Here is a 20,042-nt window from a genome sequence, read left to right on the forward strand (position 1 = left end):
CAACGATCCTGATAAATAGGAATGCCAAGTAGATAAAAAAAGTGTGTTTTTATTATTTTACTAAGCAGCTTCGCTCCTAATGTAGGGCATACACACAAATTGAAGGAAAGTAAATAAAAAAGATTTTTTTTCGACAAAAAAAAATAATTTTTTAACTATGCGTAAAAGGATAAAAACAAATGAAATGAGTAAAAACAATTTTTTTAACACACGTTATTATCTACAGATTCTACACTAAATGGAAAATGGGCAGACTTAGCCACACAATGTGTTAACAATAATATGGTTTAAACTCGCCTTTGGTGAAAATCAAATGTATGATCTCTTACTTATAAGTAAAGATGAATATCACTAAGCCATAATACTAAGTAGCAAATAAAAACTTTTTTGGCATCCCATAGATCAAGGCACTTTTCATTGCACAATTGAAAAAACGTCCCTAGTAATAATTTAATTGCAGTCTAGACCTCTGATTTTATCCTGACGCTCCAATCAATTTAATCAAATCATATTTCCCCCTAATAACGAATTAATTACCTTTTTGAAAGTTAATTAGCATCACTCTTTAAACATCTATCCCATCTTGTATTTGCTCCTCACAATCTCATTCAACATTTAATCCATACGTATAATTATCTAGCTATTATTTATCTCAAGAAACAAAAGTTCTCTGTGGCCATGGCGGCTTGGCCTAAGAGCTCGTTGGTTTTTTTTTATGGCGATGGCTTTGGGTGGAGTCTGTTTTGGTGCCCAATACATTGCTGACAACTCCCATGGGTGGACACAAAGGCCGTTTTAGTTACAAGGCTTGGTCGTGCTCTAAAGCATTTTGTTGTCGGAGACTATATCGGTGACCTTTTCTGATCTATGCTTATTTTAATTTACAGAAATGATTTTAGCACTACAAAATAATCATCATGCACGTAGTAGCCTTGTTGAGTTGGTTTTCTTTAACACGCATTGTAAAATTGCATGCACAATTTCTAAGTACGAAGCAGGATGTTATACAAATGGAAGCAAAACATTTCAAAAAATGCAAGACAAAACATCCAACGGTTACCTTTCACTCTAGCAAAGATCATGATGTGTGTATAGAGTGAAAACGCTACTGGCAACTTCTTCTACACTTCAAGTATCCCCAGACACTGCGACTAGCTCGAGCCCGAGCCCTAGTCCATCTACCTTGAGTCCCAGTCTGCCCGCCTCAAGCTTGAGCCCTAGTACATCCATCTCAAGCCTGAGTCTTAGTACTTATTTGGTACTCAAGCCCGAGTCTTAGTACTTGTTTGGTACTGAAGTGCTTTTATAAAAATGTGAGTATCAAAAAAAGTAAGCACTTAAAAATAGCTTACTTTCACAGTTTTGGATGAAAAAAAAACTGAAAACGTGAAGCAGCAAAACTGAGCTTATTCTCACAGTACAGTATAAGTCGTTCTTTTTCAAAACACAGAATACCAAATCAGCCCCTAGTCCATCGTACTTAAGTCAAAGCTCTATTAAGTCCGAGCACAATCCCTTCGAACCCGAGGCCACTCCCTCGGGTCCGAGCCCAACCCGTCCAAGATACGGTCCAAGCCCCACCCGAAGCCGTCGCCCAAGACCGAGCCCTTTTCCAAGCCACGGCCCAATTCCAAGGCATACTCCAGCCCATCCTAGGGCTCATCCACCACCAAACCCAGCCCCAATTTTCAAGCTCAATCCTCCTCCTTTTCTTCCGGTAGTGGCAAACCCCACTTCAAAAAGCTACCGTACACAAGAATGGCCGAGCTCCATCTGTCCATTCATCCGAAGGGCTACCTATCATGCAAGTTCTGATGGCTGTGGCGGTTCTTGCCTACATTGCTTAATATTAAAGAAAAATTAATAAAAATAGTTTGAAAATTTTAAGTTTTAATGATAAAAATAAAATAAAGAATAAAATGAATAGTACTAAAATTGACTTTTTATTATAAAAATGTGGGGTTTTTTTTTTTTTTTTTTTAAGTAAACAGTACCGGGAGTTTTTTTTAAAGTTCATGAAGATTAATTTATGAAAAATACTTTCTTTTCATTTAAATATTAGGTTCGATTTTAGTGTTAATATCTCCTACCCCAACATTTGCTTGGTGTTTATTAGTAAGTCATTTGCCTGCTGTTTCATATATCAATAACAAAGTATCTATGTACTTAATCTTACCGACGTCGTTCCGGTTTATTAGATATTGTCCTTGGCAGTCTTCAATTAATCTTGATGCGGCATAAACCAAGTATCAAATATCATATTGATATTGTCGATTAGATACATTAATGTTGTTTATTTAGACCGATCTTACAATAATAGACGATTCAATCCCAACTCGAACCTATAAATAAATAAAAATTTAGAAGAAACTTCCTAAACAAATTAACTTACCAAACATCTTAGCAAAAAAACAAACAAACCAAATACGTTTTCCAAACATGCTCACATGATGATAAGCCCTAAAAGCCCCTTAAGACTTGACTGAGAAGTAAAGGCAGCCAATTCTATGCCACTAAAGCTTCATGCCATTGAATGGTCCCGAAAGCGATTAGAAAATGAACTAGGATCTACAAGATTCGACTTTGATCCGTCTATGAACCTTGGTTCACACTCTACGTATCTTATTCTTTCAAGCTTTCTCGAGTCACCCTAACGTAACGGCTAAGAGAATTTGGCTAACGTTAGCTCGTCATCGGGTCCAGTGAAGTGGATTCCTTTATTTACTATATATATCATAGTAACACTCGATGCTTTGCCATGGGGATAACGCCTAGATAGGTGGGGGAGATGCGGTAATCTCCTAATGGAGAAGATGCGATGAATCAATCAGTATTAGCTAAGGAAAGCATTCCAGAAGAGAGGAAATATGTCTTTATAGGAAATTTATCTTTATAGGGAGTCTATTTCCAAATATGCTCACATAATGATAAGCCCTAAAAGCCCCTTAAGACTTGACTGAGAAGTAATTGTTACAATTTTCACGCCTATGATGGTGATACTGTTGGGTACGAAAAAAATGATTAGTTGTTGAAGAATGGTCCAATCCATGTAACCCATTTTTCAGTGGAACGCATTGTTTAAAAAAAATGATTAGTGGTTGAAGAATGGTCCATGTAACCCATTTTTTTTAGTGGAGTCTTGGGCCTTTCGGCAGTCCAATGAGAAATCTACACATTTTCATGCTTACGTTTACAGAAGGAAGATCAGTTGATGGTTTGGCTCCGACACGGTTGTCCACTCTTTCAGAGACTAATATGACTTACAAAGACATTTTAACCTCCCTTTAGTGACTATCGCGTTATTCACCCGCATCAAAAATCGAACTGAAGAGGTGCCATATTTTCATGTAGAATATGGATTTGAAATTCATTTCCAACTATTGGCCCACCCTGTGGTGGTTACATATTTTCATGCTTAAAATATAGCATATTTAGAAAAAAAGTAAGAGAACTATTGACACCATAAAAAGTGAAAAATTACACTGTGGACAATGCATGAACTTTTTGTAGTGTCAATAACAACTTACAAAAGTAATATGATAATTTTTGTGGTGTTACATAATGTTTTATGTGAATTTGATTTCCATATATGAAAATAAAAACTCATACACCTTAATGTAACACTGAAGGTTACTTTTTTTTTTTTTTTTTTTAGAGAGCATGTAACACTGAATTAATATACGAGAATCAGGATGCCTAAGTTTGATTTAAATTTACATAGGTGTTGTGACGTTAATAGACTTACGCCACCATATTACACTCGGCTTGAACTCATATCCATGACTCAAATTTTCTAGTTCATTGTGAGTCCGAGACCAAGAATTTACATTAATTAAATTCTAAATTTTCGACACACTATGAAATGACTAAAGGATTTTACGAGATAGAAACGGAGTTGAAATTGCTATGAAATTTCCAACAAAATTCAGAGGGATGTATTTTTTACGTACGATAGAGGGAAATCACTTTGCTTTGCTGGTTCAATGAACGTCGTGACCAAACGTTTCTTGTATCATTCAGAAATGAATGCAGAATAGTAATTGAGATGGGACTTTAACACTAAGAAATGGTGTGTGTTTGGCTGCGTGGTTGTGTATCCTGCCATGGATACCCCCTGTGATCAGAGACAGTCTGTGTTTTGGCAGGTTTACAGATATTCACAGCAGAGATTTTAAAGTAGGAGTTGAGATCCTCTCTATTGTTCCAAGATAAAGGATTAGTAAATTCAGACGGCACAAATTAAATTTAACGGTCTCCATTAACTCAAATCTAAGATTCTGATTTTTTTCTCTCTTGAACAATTCGGACTTCTGGTTTTTAGGCTTTGGGCGGTGAGGTTTGAAGAGAATATCAGCTCGTCAAGTAGTACACTGGGGTACAATTTAACTCAGCATGCTTAGTTTAATGCATCACTTAATTATGCTAATCAATATTTTTTACCAGTATCATCAGATCATCAGTTAAGATTCAACCGACTAATAAACCTGCAATTATAGTAATATATAGCACATTAGATCAAGTGGAACGGTATCCAATGTTGCTAACTTTAACTTGGCTTGGTAATTTATACGTTAATTGCCTTTTTGGCAAGAGATCGGGGTGTGTGAGTCACTCGACGAGAGAAAAAAATACAAATCATGGAAGAGACAAATAAGTGAAGAAATATATAACCGGTTACAAGTTAGATTTTTTGTCGAAAATTGAGATAGACTAAAAGAGAATAAGAAAACCCTAATACGTTTGCAAGGGAAAGAATGCATAGCTTCCTGATAGTCTGAGAGTGTAAGTCTGTTTGCTTGTCTACCGAACACATTTTTTACTCCAGCAATACTCTAACCTAATATGAATAATGGGGATCATGGTTCGATTTAAGCGCATAAATAGAGCACATTGTTCTAATAAACTTATTTATGCATATTGCATATATATATTAGGTCAGTCAATCATGAATTCTTGTAAATGAGTTTTGATTACTTGTACTTTAAGATTCTCAGCTGTAATATTTAGGACTCCTACCACTCATAAACTTGTGTATTACAACATACACATTGTGAATCAATGAGATAAAGAGTCATAATTTCTGCATAGTATCAATTGTCCTTCTCCTATCATGCTCATCAATTGTTGCTTTCCTACTACCAATCCCGCCCCGTAAACGAGCGACTTTATTGTGTAATTGAGCATTGAAAATCTCTCATTGATATATTTCTCATCAAGTGATTTGTCATATAATGTGAGAGTGAAAACTATCTTATAACTTGATTTATTGTGTAATTGAGCATTGAAAATCTCTCATTGATATATTTCTCATCACGTGATTTGTCAAATAATGTGAGAGCGAAAACTATCTTATAACTTGATTAATCATATAATGTGAGATAAAAAAAATAAAAATAAAAAGTATACAACAAGAGATACGCAAGTTGTTTTCGTTTCGTACCATAAGAGGTTTTTGAGTGTGACTAGAACATAGAACGGCATGCCGCATATTATTATACAATTGGAGTAATAATTTTTCTTTAAAAAAAAAAAAAAAAAAAAAAAAAAAAGCTTCCCTCCAATTGTATAACGACATATAATGTACCGTCCATCGGCACGCTGAAAAAATTCTCGTAAACAACATTGCAATGATAAATTTTATTATAGATTCTTAAAAGAACATAAAGAAAAACATGAAAAAAGTAAGCTTGATTTGTTTAGTGTTTAGTTGAGTTAATTAAGGGGATTAACATGGTGTTGGTTCCATGGTGTTTCCTTCCTCACTTTGGCATCTGATTTGTTAGACAATCTAAGCAGAATATTCTGAAAGAAAACAAAAACTCGTAAAAAATTAAGTAAAAAAAGAGAGAGTTGACGAGCGGCAGCTGAGCCGGCTAACAAGCCGAGGTTCGCGCCTTCCCGTAACCCAAAGTTTACACGCGCATTTGCACGTGCAAGGACATCACACACGATTTTTGTAAAATCTCTATTAATTAATGAATTTTTTTTCTCAACCAAAAGAGAATTAAAAAATTACTTAGTTTTCTATTACACAAAAAATATGATGGGCAATAATGTAATTTTACAGGTTCAAATTTTACTGCTTTTTATTAAAATCTTACTTATAAATGATGTTAAAATACCTCTAATATTAAAAAAAAAAAAAAACAAAAATCTTCCAGTCCTTCCACGTTCTCTCTCTCTCTCTCCCTCTCTCTTTATCATTTTCTAAAAAAATATGTTCATACACACAAAATATGTAGGCAAATGTATCTTCTACTTCTTCAAAGACAAGTTGTAGTCCCGTAAATTCTTAAGCCAAGTCGTCTAGGATCTTGAACTAGTACAAGTAAACATGAAAATTTGCTCATATCTACAACACGTGATGCGTTTTGAAGACATTTCTATAACAAAGATTGGCATGGGCACATCCTGACGAAAAATGACGTATGTTTGTTACGTTGATAGAGATTTCATGTTTGATTTGTATTTGCTCACACCTATAACAGTTAAAAAGAAAATAATAGACATGTATATAGAGGGAGCCACCTTAGGCCTAGTGGGGGCTAAGTTTTTTGGCAGAAGAAAAATGTACATAGTTATTTTTATAGATAGAGATATTTGATGGTATATGTAATGAAGTTGTCATGCAACGCTTTCAAAACATAAAAACACATCGATGGGGTATTGTAATATGTTGTATGAAAAACCTTATGTATTAGTATAAGTGTGTTTTGTTTAGTAAATTCTTAAGCTTTTTAATTTTTGACTATGTTATTTGAGGATACCCCCCCCCCCAATTCGTACAAATATCTGACTCCGTCCATGGACATGTATCATTTTTCTCTTTTTATGCACCCCTCTAACGATTGACTAATGGATGTATAACATTGTAACGAATTCGTATGTTAATGCATAGCATTGCAATATTCAAAATAAGGTATAAATTTAGGAAAAGGATTCTCGCCGAATCCTTTTCATGGGGATCATAGGGATCCCGATCATGACCGTTTATCGTACATCGTGCTATCAGTTTTCGTTAGGTACTATTTATATTTAATTTCAAAGTTTAAATTTTGAAACGATTTCTAACCGCACGATAAACGATCACGATCATAGAACCCCTAAAATCAGCCGGATCCTTTTCCATAAATTTACTATGCGATTCAGACTTCAAGGAATTTTGCCCAAAATGAAACATACAGAAGCGAAACGTGACAAGAAGGAAGGGGCTTGCGTCCCGCGCATATAAAACCAAGGTCCTTCCCAAACAAGCCGTCCCACTCTCACACTCCCCAGTCTCTCCACTCCCACTGTTTCTGCTCTTAACTCTCCAACTACCCCCAAAAACCACTTGGTTTTCCATTTTCTAGAGAGAGAAAAACGAGAAGAGAGAGAAAGAAAAAGAGACGAGCAATTTTCCGCCATTAAAGCTTCTCGGTAACAAAGCGTGAACACTATCACTCTAATACTCACAACGCTCTCACTTTTCGCAAAGCATTCAGATAATCACAAAATGGAGCTGAGCAAGGTGACCTTAGAGATCTTCACGAAGCTGGAGCAGAAGTGGCTCTCCCACTGCGAAACCGCCAAGAAGACTCGGATTCTTAGCATCGACGGCGGAGGCACAACCGGCATTGTCGCCGGAGCCGCCTTGATCCACCTCGAGGATCAGATCCGACTCAAAACCGGAGATTCCCATGCTCAAATCGCCGATTACTTCGACCTCGTCACCGGTACTGGCATCGGTGCCGTCCTCGCCGCCATGCTCGTCGCCGATGACGGCTCCGGCCGCCCTCTCTTCACCGCTAGAGATGCTGTGAACTCGGTTTCCCAGAAGAATGCTGACTTGTTCAAATTGAGGGTCGGTGGAGTGTTCCACCGGCGCCGGATGTTTTCCGGTGGGAGCATGGAGAAGGCGTTGGCGGAGCTTCTGACGAGGGAGGACGGGAAGGTTCTGACGCTCAAGGACACGTGTAAGCCTCTCCTGGTTCCCTGCTACGACATGAAGAGCTCCGCCCCGTTCGTGTTCTCCCGAGCCGACGCGTCCGAGTCGGCGAGTTTCGACTTCGAGCTGTGGAAAGTCTGCCGCGCCACGTCATCGACTCCGGGCGTGTTCAAGCCGTTCAGCCTGAGATCCGTGGACGGAAAGACTTCGTGCTCGGCCGTGGACGGCGGTCTTGTGATGAACAACCCGACGGCGGCGGCTGTTACGCACGTGCTCAACAACAAGCGCGACTTCCCCTCCGTCAATGGCGTCGAGGACCTGCTAGTTTTGTCGTTAGGTAACGGCCCGCTGAGCGGAGAGAAGGCGGGGCGGGGTAACGGAAAGTGCTCGCCGCCGTCGGTGGTTGACATTGTGCTCGACGGAGTTTCCGAGACCATTGACCAGATGATGGGGAACGCCTTCTGTTATAACCGCGCTGATTACGTCAGAATTCAGGTATATAATTAAGGGAAATTAAATTAATTTTATCTGGATTAATTAGAGTTGAATATGAGGGATGATTGACGGCGTTTGTTGCAGGCGTTCGGATTGGGGAGCGAAGGGGTTGCGGGCCAGCGATCGGAGGGGGAAGCGGCGGTGTTGAAGGAGAGAGGGGTCGAGTCGTTACCGTTTGGCGGGAAGCGGTTATTGACGGAGACAAACGGAGAGAGAATCGAGGGTTTCGTGCAACGACTCGTGGCTTGTGGAAGGAGCAGTCTGCCACCTAGTCCCTGCAAGGATTCCACCGTTAGCCCTGTCGTTAACGGTCGTTAGTTAGAATTTGGTCTTTTTCTTCTTTTTTTTCCTGTAATTTTTCTTTTTTGGGTAGGTTTTCTGCAAGGTGTAATTTGTAACCAATCTCAGGTTCACCGTAGCAAGAGTAGCAGCTAATAATAACCCCTTGTGCATCTTTAATTATTCATCTAGACGTGCACAATTATGTTTTCTTTTTCGCCAAGTACAATTAGAGCTCGTTTGGAAGTGTTTTTAAAATTACTAAAAAAAGCTTTTAAAAAAATATTTTTGAATTTCAAAAGCACTTGAAGTTTGTGATTATTCCAGGAAGTACTTCGAGTGTTTTTCAGAATTTCCTTGCGTTTTTATGAAGGATTTTCTAAAAATATTTTTAGAAAATCGTTATCGATCATTTTAAAAACAACACCACACATTGTGCCGATATCCTTAACTAATATTAAAAAATTATATGTTTTAACGTCGCTTACAACTCCAATATAACAATGCGTAAATAGTGTTACATTGGCTTGGTTGTTGTAGGGTCTCTCTCAAGAAAGAGGTTTTATCTACCAAAATCTCTATATTTAAAGGACCACATAGGAGGAGAGAGGTTTTATCTACCCCGTTATGTTATTGTGGTAGTATCTTAAACAAGTTTTGGATCAGATCACGGGAAATTAGAACGCGTGATATTGTGTAACTGTTCGAACCATACTACATATTTGGTGTAAGTAACTTCTCCCATCAATGATAGATGTAAATGATTCTCATAAAAGTGAGTTCAATTGTTTTAAATTTTAGAGGAATTTCTCCTCTCCTTAGTGTAAAAATATCGATGTATTAAAAAAAAATTAGAGGAATTTATTTATCCTTGAACTTTCATCATAATTTACAATTGGTCTCTATACTAAAAATTCATTGATTAATGTCATTGAATTTAACAAGTGTTATTCGAGTGAGAAGAATAATATTGAAGAATTACGAATTATAAGTACATGGTTTAACATTGCCTCTGCCATTAACTTTTGTAAAAAGGTTATGCTAATACGATCATGTGGCACTTATGTAAGTCCCATAGATATAGACATGTATTATATGATGGATAGTGTTACACACTCATTTTTGTTTTTGTTAATTTTTTCCCATTGGTTTATCAATTCATTCAATATGACAGCCAAAATTTAAGAACGATATTTGAGAAATAAAAATGAGTGTAAATGACAATATCCTTTCCAAATGCAACCTTGAATTATTGAACAAAAAAGTACCTTCTAGTACTTTGGGAACATCAAGCTACAGAGAGTATGCCTTGTAAATCCTTCTGCACATTTTCAGCTACCAACTGAAATATGTAGTAATATAGGCAAAGAAAAGGAATCGAATCCCGTTTTTAGGTGAGCAAGATTTCACATACTGGTACTGTAAGAGCATCTCCAGCAACCAAGTTCAATTTTTGCTAAAATAGCTCATGACTTCATCGGTGTACAAAAATTATTTTAACTTTTTATGTCCAGCAACGCTATTTTTCTATGCCATTGCTTCCTGTCACTCATTAAAACTCAACTTTATAAGACCCTTTCTCCCATCTCTCAACCTCTTTAATATCTTAGAAACCCAAGTCGTCGTCGTCTTCCTGTTTTTTTTTAAGTCCTCTTTAATTAATATACTGCCCAATTTCTACTTGAAGTTGTAATGTCAACATTGTCAATAAATAAGACAAGATTTATGGCTTATTATACAATGGGGTGTATTTTTGTTCACCTCCCTCAATTGGTGGTAATGCTTACCGCTCTACGTATTATCATTTGATGAGTTTAAATTTTGAAGTTTGTATTTATCTACTACACAGATCTCAAAATTTAAACTTATCCAACGATGATAAATAAGGTTGTGAGCATCATCATAGGGTGGTGAGAAAAAACTTTCACTTTAGGGTGGTGACAAAAAACATGCTCTTAAACAATGCGTTGGAAATATGAAAGCGTGTGATGGTAAAGTTTATGAGTGTGATGTTATTATTAATTACGGATTTGTTATTAACCGCACGTTATAAATGTTGGATAACAATTTAGAAACAATAAAATAATAGAAATACAGAACCGAAATACTTAAACTTTATTATTCAAAAATACTTGTAATACAGAATGCAATTATGTTATAGTAACAAAAAATTAAAATGATACTAACTTGAATGAAGTGAAGGTAGAGACTAGCGCAAACGCTATGTCCTTCGAACAGTATTTCCGTCCCACTCGTGTGCTTGTGGTTCTACAACGTCTGCTCGACCAGGATATAACTACCTAATTCTACAACCCGCATTGGATTGGATATAACTACCTAATTCTATAACCCGCATTGGATTATAAAACTCTAGCGAATTACTTTGTGTGTTTACTCTCTGGAAATTCTACAACCCGCATTGGATTGGATATAACTACCTAATTCTATAACCCGCATTGGATTATAAAACTCTAGCGAATTACTTTGTGTGTTTACTCTCTGGAAATTTTGTACAGACCAAGGCCCTTGTCTTGATTAATTAATATTAATTTATATTAATATTATAGTATAATCATCAATCCTAATCCACACAATTAGTGGCCCAAACCTCAATCTCATTCCAAATTAATAGTCCAAGTTCTAATTACTAAGAAGAATGAATAAGCCTATATAAAGGCTAATGAAAAACCACTGTTGTCTGATGTGGGACAAGAAGCGTCTCAAAATTCCTACAATAACATGACTTACTTGCGTGATTGATATAATATGAATCCAACTTAAGGTATTGTATCAATAAACAGATCATTCACTTGTTTTCTCCATGACGTTATTTCACATACATAAAACACCACAACAATAGTATCATCGTGTCATAAAAGTTCTTCTATCTCTCTCGTGCTGTGATTGTACCGTGAAGCAGAGCTAGCCAACCTGTGCTGATGGGGACTCCGTGGGGACTGGGGATGACATTCGCATAGGAGGAAAGGAAGAGAATCCTAGGGATATTCCAGTGTGCATGGTTTTTCCAATTCCGTCGGCTTTGATGGTAAGAGGAGGAGAGGAATGTGAGGTTGGTTTGGCCGTTTAGGGGGGACCTCATCTAATTTGAGCTCTGGATTTAATATTTTACGTGGCTAAGTACTAATATTTTCGTTTTTTGGCACAGTACATCACGGTCGTCATTCATTTTCATCACCTACTTATTCATCTCCATAAGAATTTGCTGCAAGTCCTTTCCAATGTCACTTTCTCCCAATTTACCATTAATTGTACTAGTTTGTACCTTTTTGTAACTTGTATAAAATGACCAATTTCATGATCAAGATCAACTTCTCCATCCATAAACGTGCTTTGAGCAAACAATTCTAGATTAACACGTCAATTACATTTTGCAAACGACACAAATAAATATATTGTTATAACAGTGGTGGATTCAGGATTTGAACCTAGGGGTGTTAAGGATTCAATTTTTTTAGATAAAATCAGAGCGGGAAGTGCGTTTGGTGGGCTTGTTGTCGTCAGACAAACCAAGTTGCACACTTGTCAACATATATTGATATATGTGGAAGCAATCTGATGAGTGCTATTGAGAATTTATTGAGTATTATTGACATAACTTGCAGATGTCGAACACTTAGTGGGAACAAAAGAACCCTATCGAATATTCAAAGAGTTATAAAAAAAATTTCACATGTATATTTTTCAGATTTCGAAATAATCTTAAACCACTTGCTCCCTGTATCCATTTGCTCAGGGTTATGAGCCCTTTTACTTTTGATTTTTTTAGTCTAATTGTCGAGTAACTTTTGTTTTTCTCACGAATTACTAGTCGGTCGGCCTTTCTTTCTCTTGACATGAAAGGCGGTGACGCTTGCATTAACGTATATATGTTTAAATACTCTTATTCCAGTAATATATATTTGCAAATTTGATTCGCAACATGTTCTTTATTTACTGTCCCATGATCAATGTTTAGTGTTTGATTATTATTTTTAATGGTAGTCTATTGCCTAAACGAGTCATGACTAGAGTTGCCTCGCTTATAAAATATACACGAATCTAAAAATATAGAGCTCGTTTAAAAGTATTTTTAGGACATGCTTTTGTTGAAAATATTTTTAAAATCAATCTTTAATAAAAATAGAAGTGAACACAAAAATATTTTCGCTAAAACACTTTCAAACAAGTACATGGTAAAAATTGTCAAATTAATAAATTAGAAATTAAGAGAAAAGCACAAATATTCGAAAAATAAAAGAGAAAATAAAAACAATATAAGACGTTGGCGGCATGGCGGCTTGAAATTGGCTAATGTGGGTGGCTCCTAATGCGCGCTGCTGTACTTAGTTGTGTTGCAGAAGCAACCTGAGGCCGACAAGTTTGGGAAGTGAGTTATATCTAAGGGCAACTTATTCATTTAAGATTACGGTTTAATTGGTATTATTTTTTATTTGAAATTAAGAGATTTTAAATTGATTTTAACTAAAGATAAATTTGAATAATATTATTACTAATTTATTATGAAACATAATCTACTGTCCTACTTCTTATTATAAATAATATCGTTGGTTTAAAAATAAAAAAAATGAGCGACCATGGCCATTAGGATAATTAATTAAAAATCCCTTTTGTTTTATGTTTTGTTTTGTGTGTACCAAACAAGTTGAAGAATCCAAAATTTATACGTGGTGCAATGCTTTTTAATTTTATAGGTAGGATAAGTACGCACCATAGAAAATTACATTTATCATTATTTATCTTAAACCCTTTTGCAAGTTGCAAGTTAGTTTAGTGCAACAAGAGATTTTCAGTTTTTGTTGTCAATCATGCGGTGAGAATGATATACACATAATTATAAAAGTGTATGTTTTTCAAAAAATCTTTGATATGCTCCACTACAAAAAAAGATTTTCGAATGACGGCAAAGATAGACGTGTACTTATAAATGAGTTGATTCTCCGGTGAAGCCTCTAGGAAGCTAAGGCGACTCGGTTTTGTAACCGTAGAATTACCAAAAATGATCTAGGAAAATCAAAGATCCATGTCACTCGGAGATCTTGTAGTTTTGCATCATATTTTGTGCTCTGACTTTCCATATTTTTCAATGAATATCTGCTTCAAATATGTTATAATTTGACATTTTATTTTGAAAATATGTAAAAACTAGTAATTTATACTGTCAAGAAAAAATTACTCACCACATATATCGATCTGCAAAAAAAAAGAAAAAAAAACACTTATGCCACTGGTTATAAAGACATATTATCATTGTCAATGAGGGTTGACTCAGTTGGTAAAATCTATGTCATGTGTGTCGCCTCTACTAAAGTTTGAGTCGTCCTTGTTGGTGCGCGAGTTATAAATTCTTACATAAATCTATATCCGTGATAGTTGATAGTTAGGCGTCATGCTTAAGTTCTTCCGGCTCGAAGTTATAAGTATACCTTGAAGTTGATAGTGAAAGTAACCAATCTTCTTCTAAACTTATAAATAAGAAAATATATTATTCTATCCCATCACATTCACACATGTATGCACTCCACCTTTCTTTCACTTTTAAACGTGCATGGTTAAAAATAACGAAAATTTTGTGGTAGGATCTCCTCTTTACTGATCAAAGTTATTGGTTTCATATCAATGCTTATTATTTAAAAGTGTTTGTTTCCTCTTTTAGTAAAGCAGATTCTAAACTTTATATATTTTAAGTAATATGGTCACTTTATGATCTTAACAATATAATACTAAGTATATTTGATTAAATGATTAATTTGGGTCATTGGCTCTTCATAACTCATTACCTATTTATGTATTTTCAATGGAGGTCTCCGCTTAATATATAGTTCATTTAGGAGATTAGAGTGAGACTATATACGAATTTCATGGCATCACTTTTTTTTACACAGTTTTTTACATACGTTTTTCGGGGGGTTACTCCGTCATGTAGTTTAACAATCGGAATCATTTATCTTTTTTAACATCATTCGTAAATCATTCTTACAAAAAATTAGACAAATCTAAAACTATTTAGGTATTCATTTTAAATGAAGAAAATGGACGATTGAACCCTTAATTCAACAGTCATATGGTTTCAGATTCAGGAGATTTTTGTAGACATGATCTTTGAAGTAAGACCACCTAAAAGATAAACAGTTCGAATTGTTAAAATATATTACGAAGTAGACACCACAAAAACGTCTGTCTTCAAGGGTTTGATTTGCCAATTGAGATCAATTAGATTAATATCATCCTTGCTCAAAAGGAAGAAAGAGATTGAACTTAAAGAATTGATTAATATCATCCTTGCTTAAAGAATTGATTAATATCATCCTTGCTCAAAAGGAAGAAAGAGATGGAACTTAAAGTGGTTTGGTGGGCAATCTTATTCATTACATGCTTGATCAATTACTCTTAGAGCACATTTGATATATTAAGACCTAAGATACCATGAAAGGGTGTAAGTTTTTCCACTTTTTAGTGATGAAACCATTTGATTAAGACCCAAGTTATGCTCCTATTAAGAATCATATCCATTTCCATCACAACAAGCATTGAGAGCCACCTTTAATTTTTCATCTCCAACTATTTAATTAATTAAAATGCTTTACTAATTATTATTCTTTTAGCTTATGATTAAGCTTGGGAAGAACAACTTGTAGTTATAGCTAGTTCCATCAAGAACATGCCTACATATTTAATCAAGTTGTTAATTATATATGGCAGCAACTTTTCCAGAAACATCGAATTCGACATATTTTGTTCATAAACCCCTTTCTATATTCATCATAAGTCTTAAACTTTAAGGATTAAATTTATTGGAAAATAGACAAGCTAATTTACAATATTTGTGAGACAAGGAATCTTAATGTTTGACTCTCCTAGAAAAAACTTAAATTAACATGTGTCTTGAGATGCTGATCGTTGATCATTTGATCTTGTGTGGATCCAACAGGTTTATAATAAAGTTACATTTTTATCTTCTCACGTACAAAGCACATGTCAGTTTTAACGATTTTTTAATAAATTTGTAAGGTATTTACTTTACCACTATTATCGATTTTTAGTGCTTTAAATCTAAATAAAACTAATGAAAAATGCTTGCAATATGACAAAATGATTTAAATCTAAAGTAAGGTATTTACTTTACCACTACTATTGACTTTGAGTTTTAATCAAAATAACAAAAAGGTGTGTAAGTGAATAGTACCAGGAGGGATTTTTTAGAGTAAATATGTTATTTTCGTTAAAAATAAACAGTACTGGAAATGTTTCGGTAAAACTTCCTTAAATCTAATGTCAATTTCATAGCTACTTCAAGAGGATGCATGGCATCATGCATGATATTGTCAATTGTCCCTTTCTTCTTTCATTTTCCGTTTGGTGTGAAAATAATTTGATTAGACATAAACACGTAATTAAAGTCTGTCTAAAAGGGAGAGACAACTTAAATAGTATAAAATACTGCGGTTGCGGTACATATTTGTTATGAAAGTCCTTCTCAAAACGACATTATTTTCAGCTCAACGAACGTTACGAAATCAATTAAGTCATGAAACCAAACCAGAATATTTTTAAAACCCTAGGATCAGCTGATCTCTCTGATTATACCAGACCAAATCACAAACCGCCCATACATCCATGCGATCCAGATCCCACGCACACGTGTGTATCTCTCTCTTTCGAACCCTGGGAGCTATAATACCATATAGATTGCGATAAGATCTTGTCTGCTTGGTTTTTACGTACCAGATATAGGATTTTCCATCGTCTTTTGCCCTCTACTTTAAACACAATATCACGACGAAGCAGTCTCTGTCCTTGTTACATTTACAGCTTCTTGGCCCCTCCCCATCCTTTTTTAGCCTTAAGTACATACTTCTATATTTGCATATGCATGATTCAAGGAGAATGGCGCCATGAGTTCAACTCACCGCTTTGCAGCGACATAAATATATTTCTAGGCTGGATTCCATTGTTTACTATGTTTCATTGGTATTCTAAGATTTCAGGATATTTTCAATATCTTTAGTCAAGTGACGTGCAGCCTTCAACTTAATTACTTTCGAAAGGAAAATTCAGGAGTCGTCACTGGATGCATGGAAGACATACTGTATGGTCTGTAGTACGTATACTGTCAAGCCACAAACCAATGCAATCCTGAATCTGAATGATCAAGTGGAACTGGTCGGTGGTGGGAGATCTGAAAACATGTTACATGAGGTAATTCATATTTATTTTTTACCACTTGACATACAAATTAGCTAGGCTTGTCATCCAAAAATCCAAAAGAAGTCATAGATCGGTATGGCCCTATGGGGCATATTGCATACTTTTCTGTGGATGTTGGAATCTCTCACTGCAAGTCCCAACTAAAATCCACAAGAAACTTTCGTGACTGATTAATAGTGAGCCTTTTGTTTCCTTGTGACAATATTATTGTTTAGTATATTACCAAGTATTCCATATTTTTAAATTATTTTACGTCATATCTTTAATAATGAGGTATAATAACCTTTTGTACGATTTGTTAACCTGATATGAAACGATACGAAAATAACAAGTTTCGAGTCAACCCGTTAAAGTCAGCTCGTTATAGGGGTCTCGTTAAGAACTCATTAATGATTCGTATCGTTATCACGTCACATGTTAGAAACCTGTTAAGATAACTGGTATGACATGTAAACTACACGACCCGTTTGCCAAGTCTAGACATTAGGCATGACAATTTCTTGAAGACCTATTAATCCGACACAAAACAATGCGACCCATTGGTGAGTTAGCTCGTTATCGTGTCACCTGTTAAGAATCCATTAAGAAAATGGATTTCACACTACAAATAAACTTCCCAATTTTATAATAGAAAACTAGATTTCATTACCTAAATAAGATAAAGTTTGAAAAATGTCTTATACAAGATTAAAAATTGATTTTAATCCCTAGACTCTATTTAATGTCAGCATATTTATGCATTGTCTCTCTTTTTTATTTATAATTTGATGGTGTTCATAAATTAAATTTTATGAAAATATTATACATTTTAATTCTCATTATGGTGAGTATATATAAGAAAATATTTTGTAGAAATTTTTCGTTACACTTATGTTTTTGCATATTTTTTTATGTGCCACTAATTTCATTACAATATATTTGGGTACGAACATTTTGGTACACTGGATTAGTATAATATGTTTACGTATAGACATTTCGGTACACTAGTTTAGTATAATATGTTTACGTATAGACATTTCGGTACACTAGTTTAGTATAATATATATAGGTACTGACATTTTGGTACACTAGTTTAGTATCATATAGTTAGGTATGAAATGTTTGGTACAATTATGTTTTTGCATATTTTCTTTTGTGCCACTAATTCACTACAATATATTTAGATACGTACATTTCAGTACACTAATTTAGTAAAATATATTATGATACAAATGTTTAGGTACACTAATTATAGAAAGTTAAATAAAATTAATGAATTAAAATGTGTATAATAATGAATTTAAAATTTAATGTAACGACATTAAATAAAATATCTATTAAATATTAAAACAAATATATAATATAAATTTGAATTAAGTACACATTAATAGATTAAAATCAATATCCATTTTATAAACTAATTTTAAGATTTACATAATTACTTGGTTGTTCAAGATATTACACAAGACAGAAAATTACAAGACCCTTTGCTAATAAAAAGGTGAAAACCCCACGTTTAATTGGCATGAATCATATTACAATCTTGAGGGGATGAAAATCGAGGCAAGTGGTGTGCCGAATCCCACGTTAATTAATTTGGATCTTGGTTTGTTTGGGTTAAGACGGAAACACGAGTGGTATACCATGTATTTTTATGTAAGTAATGAGAAATTTTATTTTTTAAAGTTATTAATTTTTTAACACACGTATCTCACTATTTATATAGTAACACATGGTGTACCACCTTATGTACTGATCACATTGGTTCACCACGTGTATTGATCACATTGAAAAATCTCTAGGTTCGTGGCTTCATGCTTTTATTCTAAGCAAGACATTTGGCACTCATGCGGGTGGTGCATGGCCGACCATCAAACTCATACCATGTGAGTTCCAATAACGCATACTAAAAGCCTGTATGATGACATTTATTAGAAGAGTAATGTTATTCATATCATATTTTTATACTATATTTATATACCATCTTAGGTGTCATCTGATGTGGACAGCCACATCATTTGAAAAATTTACAAAACCCAAGGAAAGGAAAGAGAAAAACTCATCGTATACCACAATCACCATTTAATTAACTAGTTTTTATTAATTATTAGTTTATTAAATAATGAAATAAATTAAAAAATCTGATTAATTCAAATGATGTGGTTGTCCACATTAAATGTCACCTAAAATGATTTGAAAATATGATACAAAAAACACGGTATAAATAGCATTACTCTTATCAGAATACTAGCCGATATACTCATGCATTTTCCACTCCACTCTTTGACGATCAATTTGCAAGAAACAAACCAAATCATAAATTGCTAACTGCCGATTAATGTTGTTAAAACTTTTGGCCTTTTTTTATTTTTTTTAAAGTACATCGATATTTTTATATTAAAAGAAGGAAAAATTCGACTAAAACATACAATAGACAACTTAATTTAGTATTGAATTCGAAAAATTTTCATGTTTGTTGAACAACGGTAAAATGACTAAACAATTTTGTATTTAATTAATTTTTTATCGACCTAATCTTTAAATTAAAATTATCAAGGAAAACAAAGGGTAAGAATCAACGTTCGTAAAATTGTTTTAGTTAAGTAAAACTCTGCATAAAATTGTTGTTTGACTTTCAACTTAATTTCGTCAAACAAGTCCTCCTTGGTCACACTCACGCCAATGCAATTGGCATTCAATTCAATCTAGGAAGATTCAATGCTCGCCTGAGGACTGTGTAGGGACGTACGTGTACGAGTCCCGTGAAGCATATTGCTGGCTAGCTCACTCCCCGAAAGATCTTATTTGGATCTCGGGGATATATTTTATTAACGGTTTAATTATATTTATATTCATTGGTAAGGAAAATGTTTTAGATTTGATTTTCGTTAAAAATGAATTTGAATCACATTATTTTCAGCCTATTATGAGATTTAATTCATTCTTTCATCCTCTTAGTGTATATAATATCGTTTGTTAAATAACATGACAGATTTTATTAAACTTAATCAGTACCTAATTAAGGTTTAGTTTCAGTTAAGCGATTTAAATTAGCTCGGTTAACTTAAGATTGGTGGGAACTACAAGTGCAGGGCACAGCTAGCCTGTAGTACTAGATTCCATTGGACCGGTCAAC

At 34.6% G+C, this 20,042-nt stretch overlaps 1 protein-coding gene across 1 annotated transcript; it reads left to right on the forward strand.

Moving 5' to 3' along the window:
- Positions 1-7,256: 7,256 nt before the first annotated feature.
- Positions 7,257-8,888, forward strand: LOC137743554 (putative inactive patatin-like protein 9). Its single transcript, XM_068483470.2, has 2 exons — positions 7,257-8,422; positions 8,507-8,888. Exons 1-2 carry the CDS (start codon positions 7,496-7,498, stop codon positions 8,738-8,740), a joined length of 1,161 nt encoding a protein of 386 aa, XP_068339571.1. The 5' UTR covers positions 7,257-7,495; the 3' UTR covers positions 8,741-8,888.
- The last annotated feature ends 11,154 nt before the right edge of the window (positions 8,889-20,042 follow it).

The sequence above is a fragment of the Pyrus communis genome, chromosome 11 (assembly GCF_041283825.1).
Source record: "Pyrus communis isolate YQ-2024b chromosome 11, ASM4128382v1, whole genome shotgun sequence".
Taxonomy (NCBI): Eukaryota; Viridiplantae; Streptophyta; class Magnoliopsida; order Rosales; family Rosaceae; genus Pyrus; species Pyrus communis.

What these genes read in the sequence shown, in the direction of transcription:
- LOC137743554 (XM_068483470.2), top strand. Translation starts at nt 7,496, where the DNA reads ATGGAGCTGAGCAAGGTGACCTTAGAGATCTTCACGAAGCTGGAGCAG. An exon ending in CTGATTACGTCAGAATTCAG is followed by an intron (nt 8,423 to 8,506) that starts GTATATAATTAA and finishes CGTTTGTTGCAG; the next exon opens with GCGTTCGGATTGGGGAGCGA.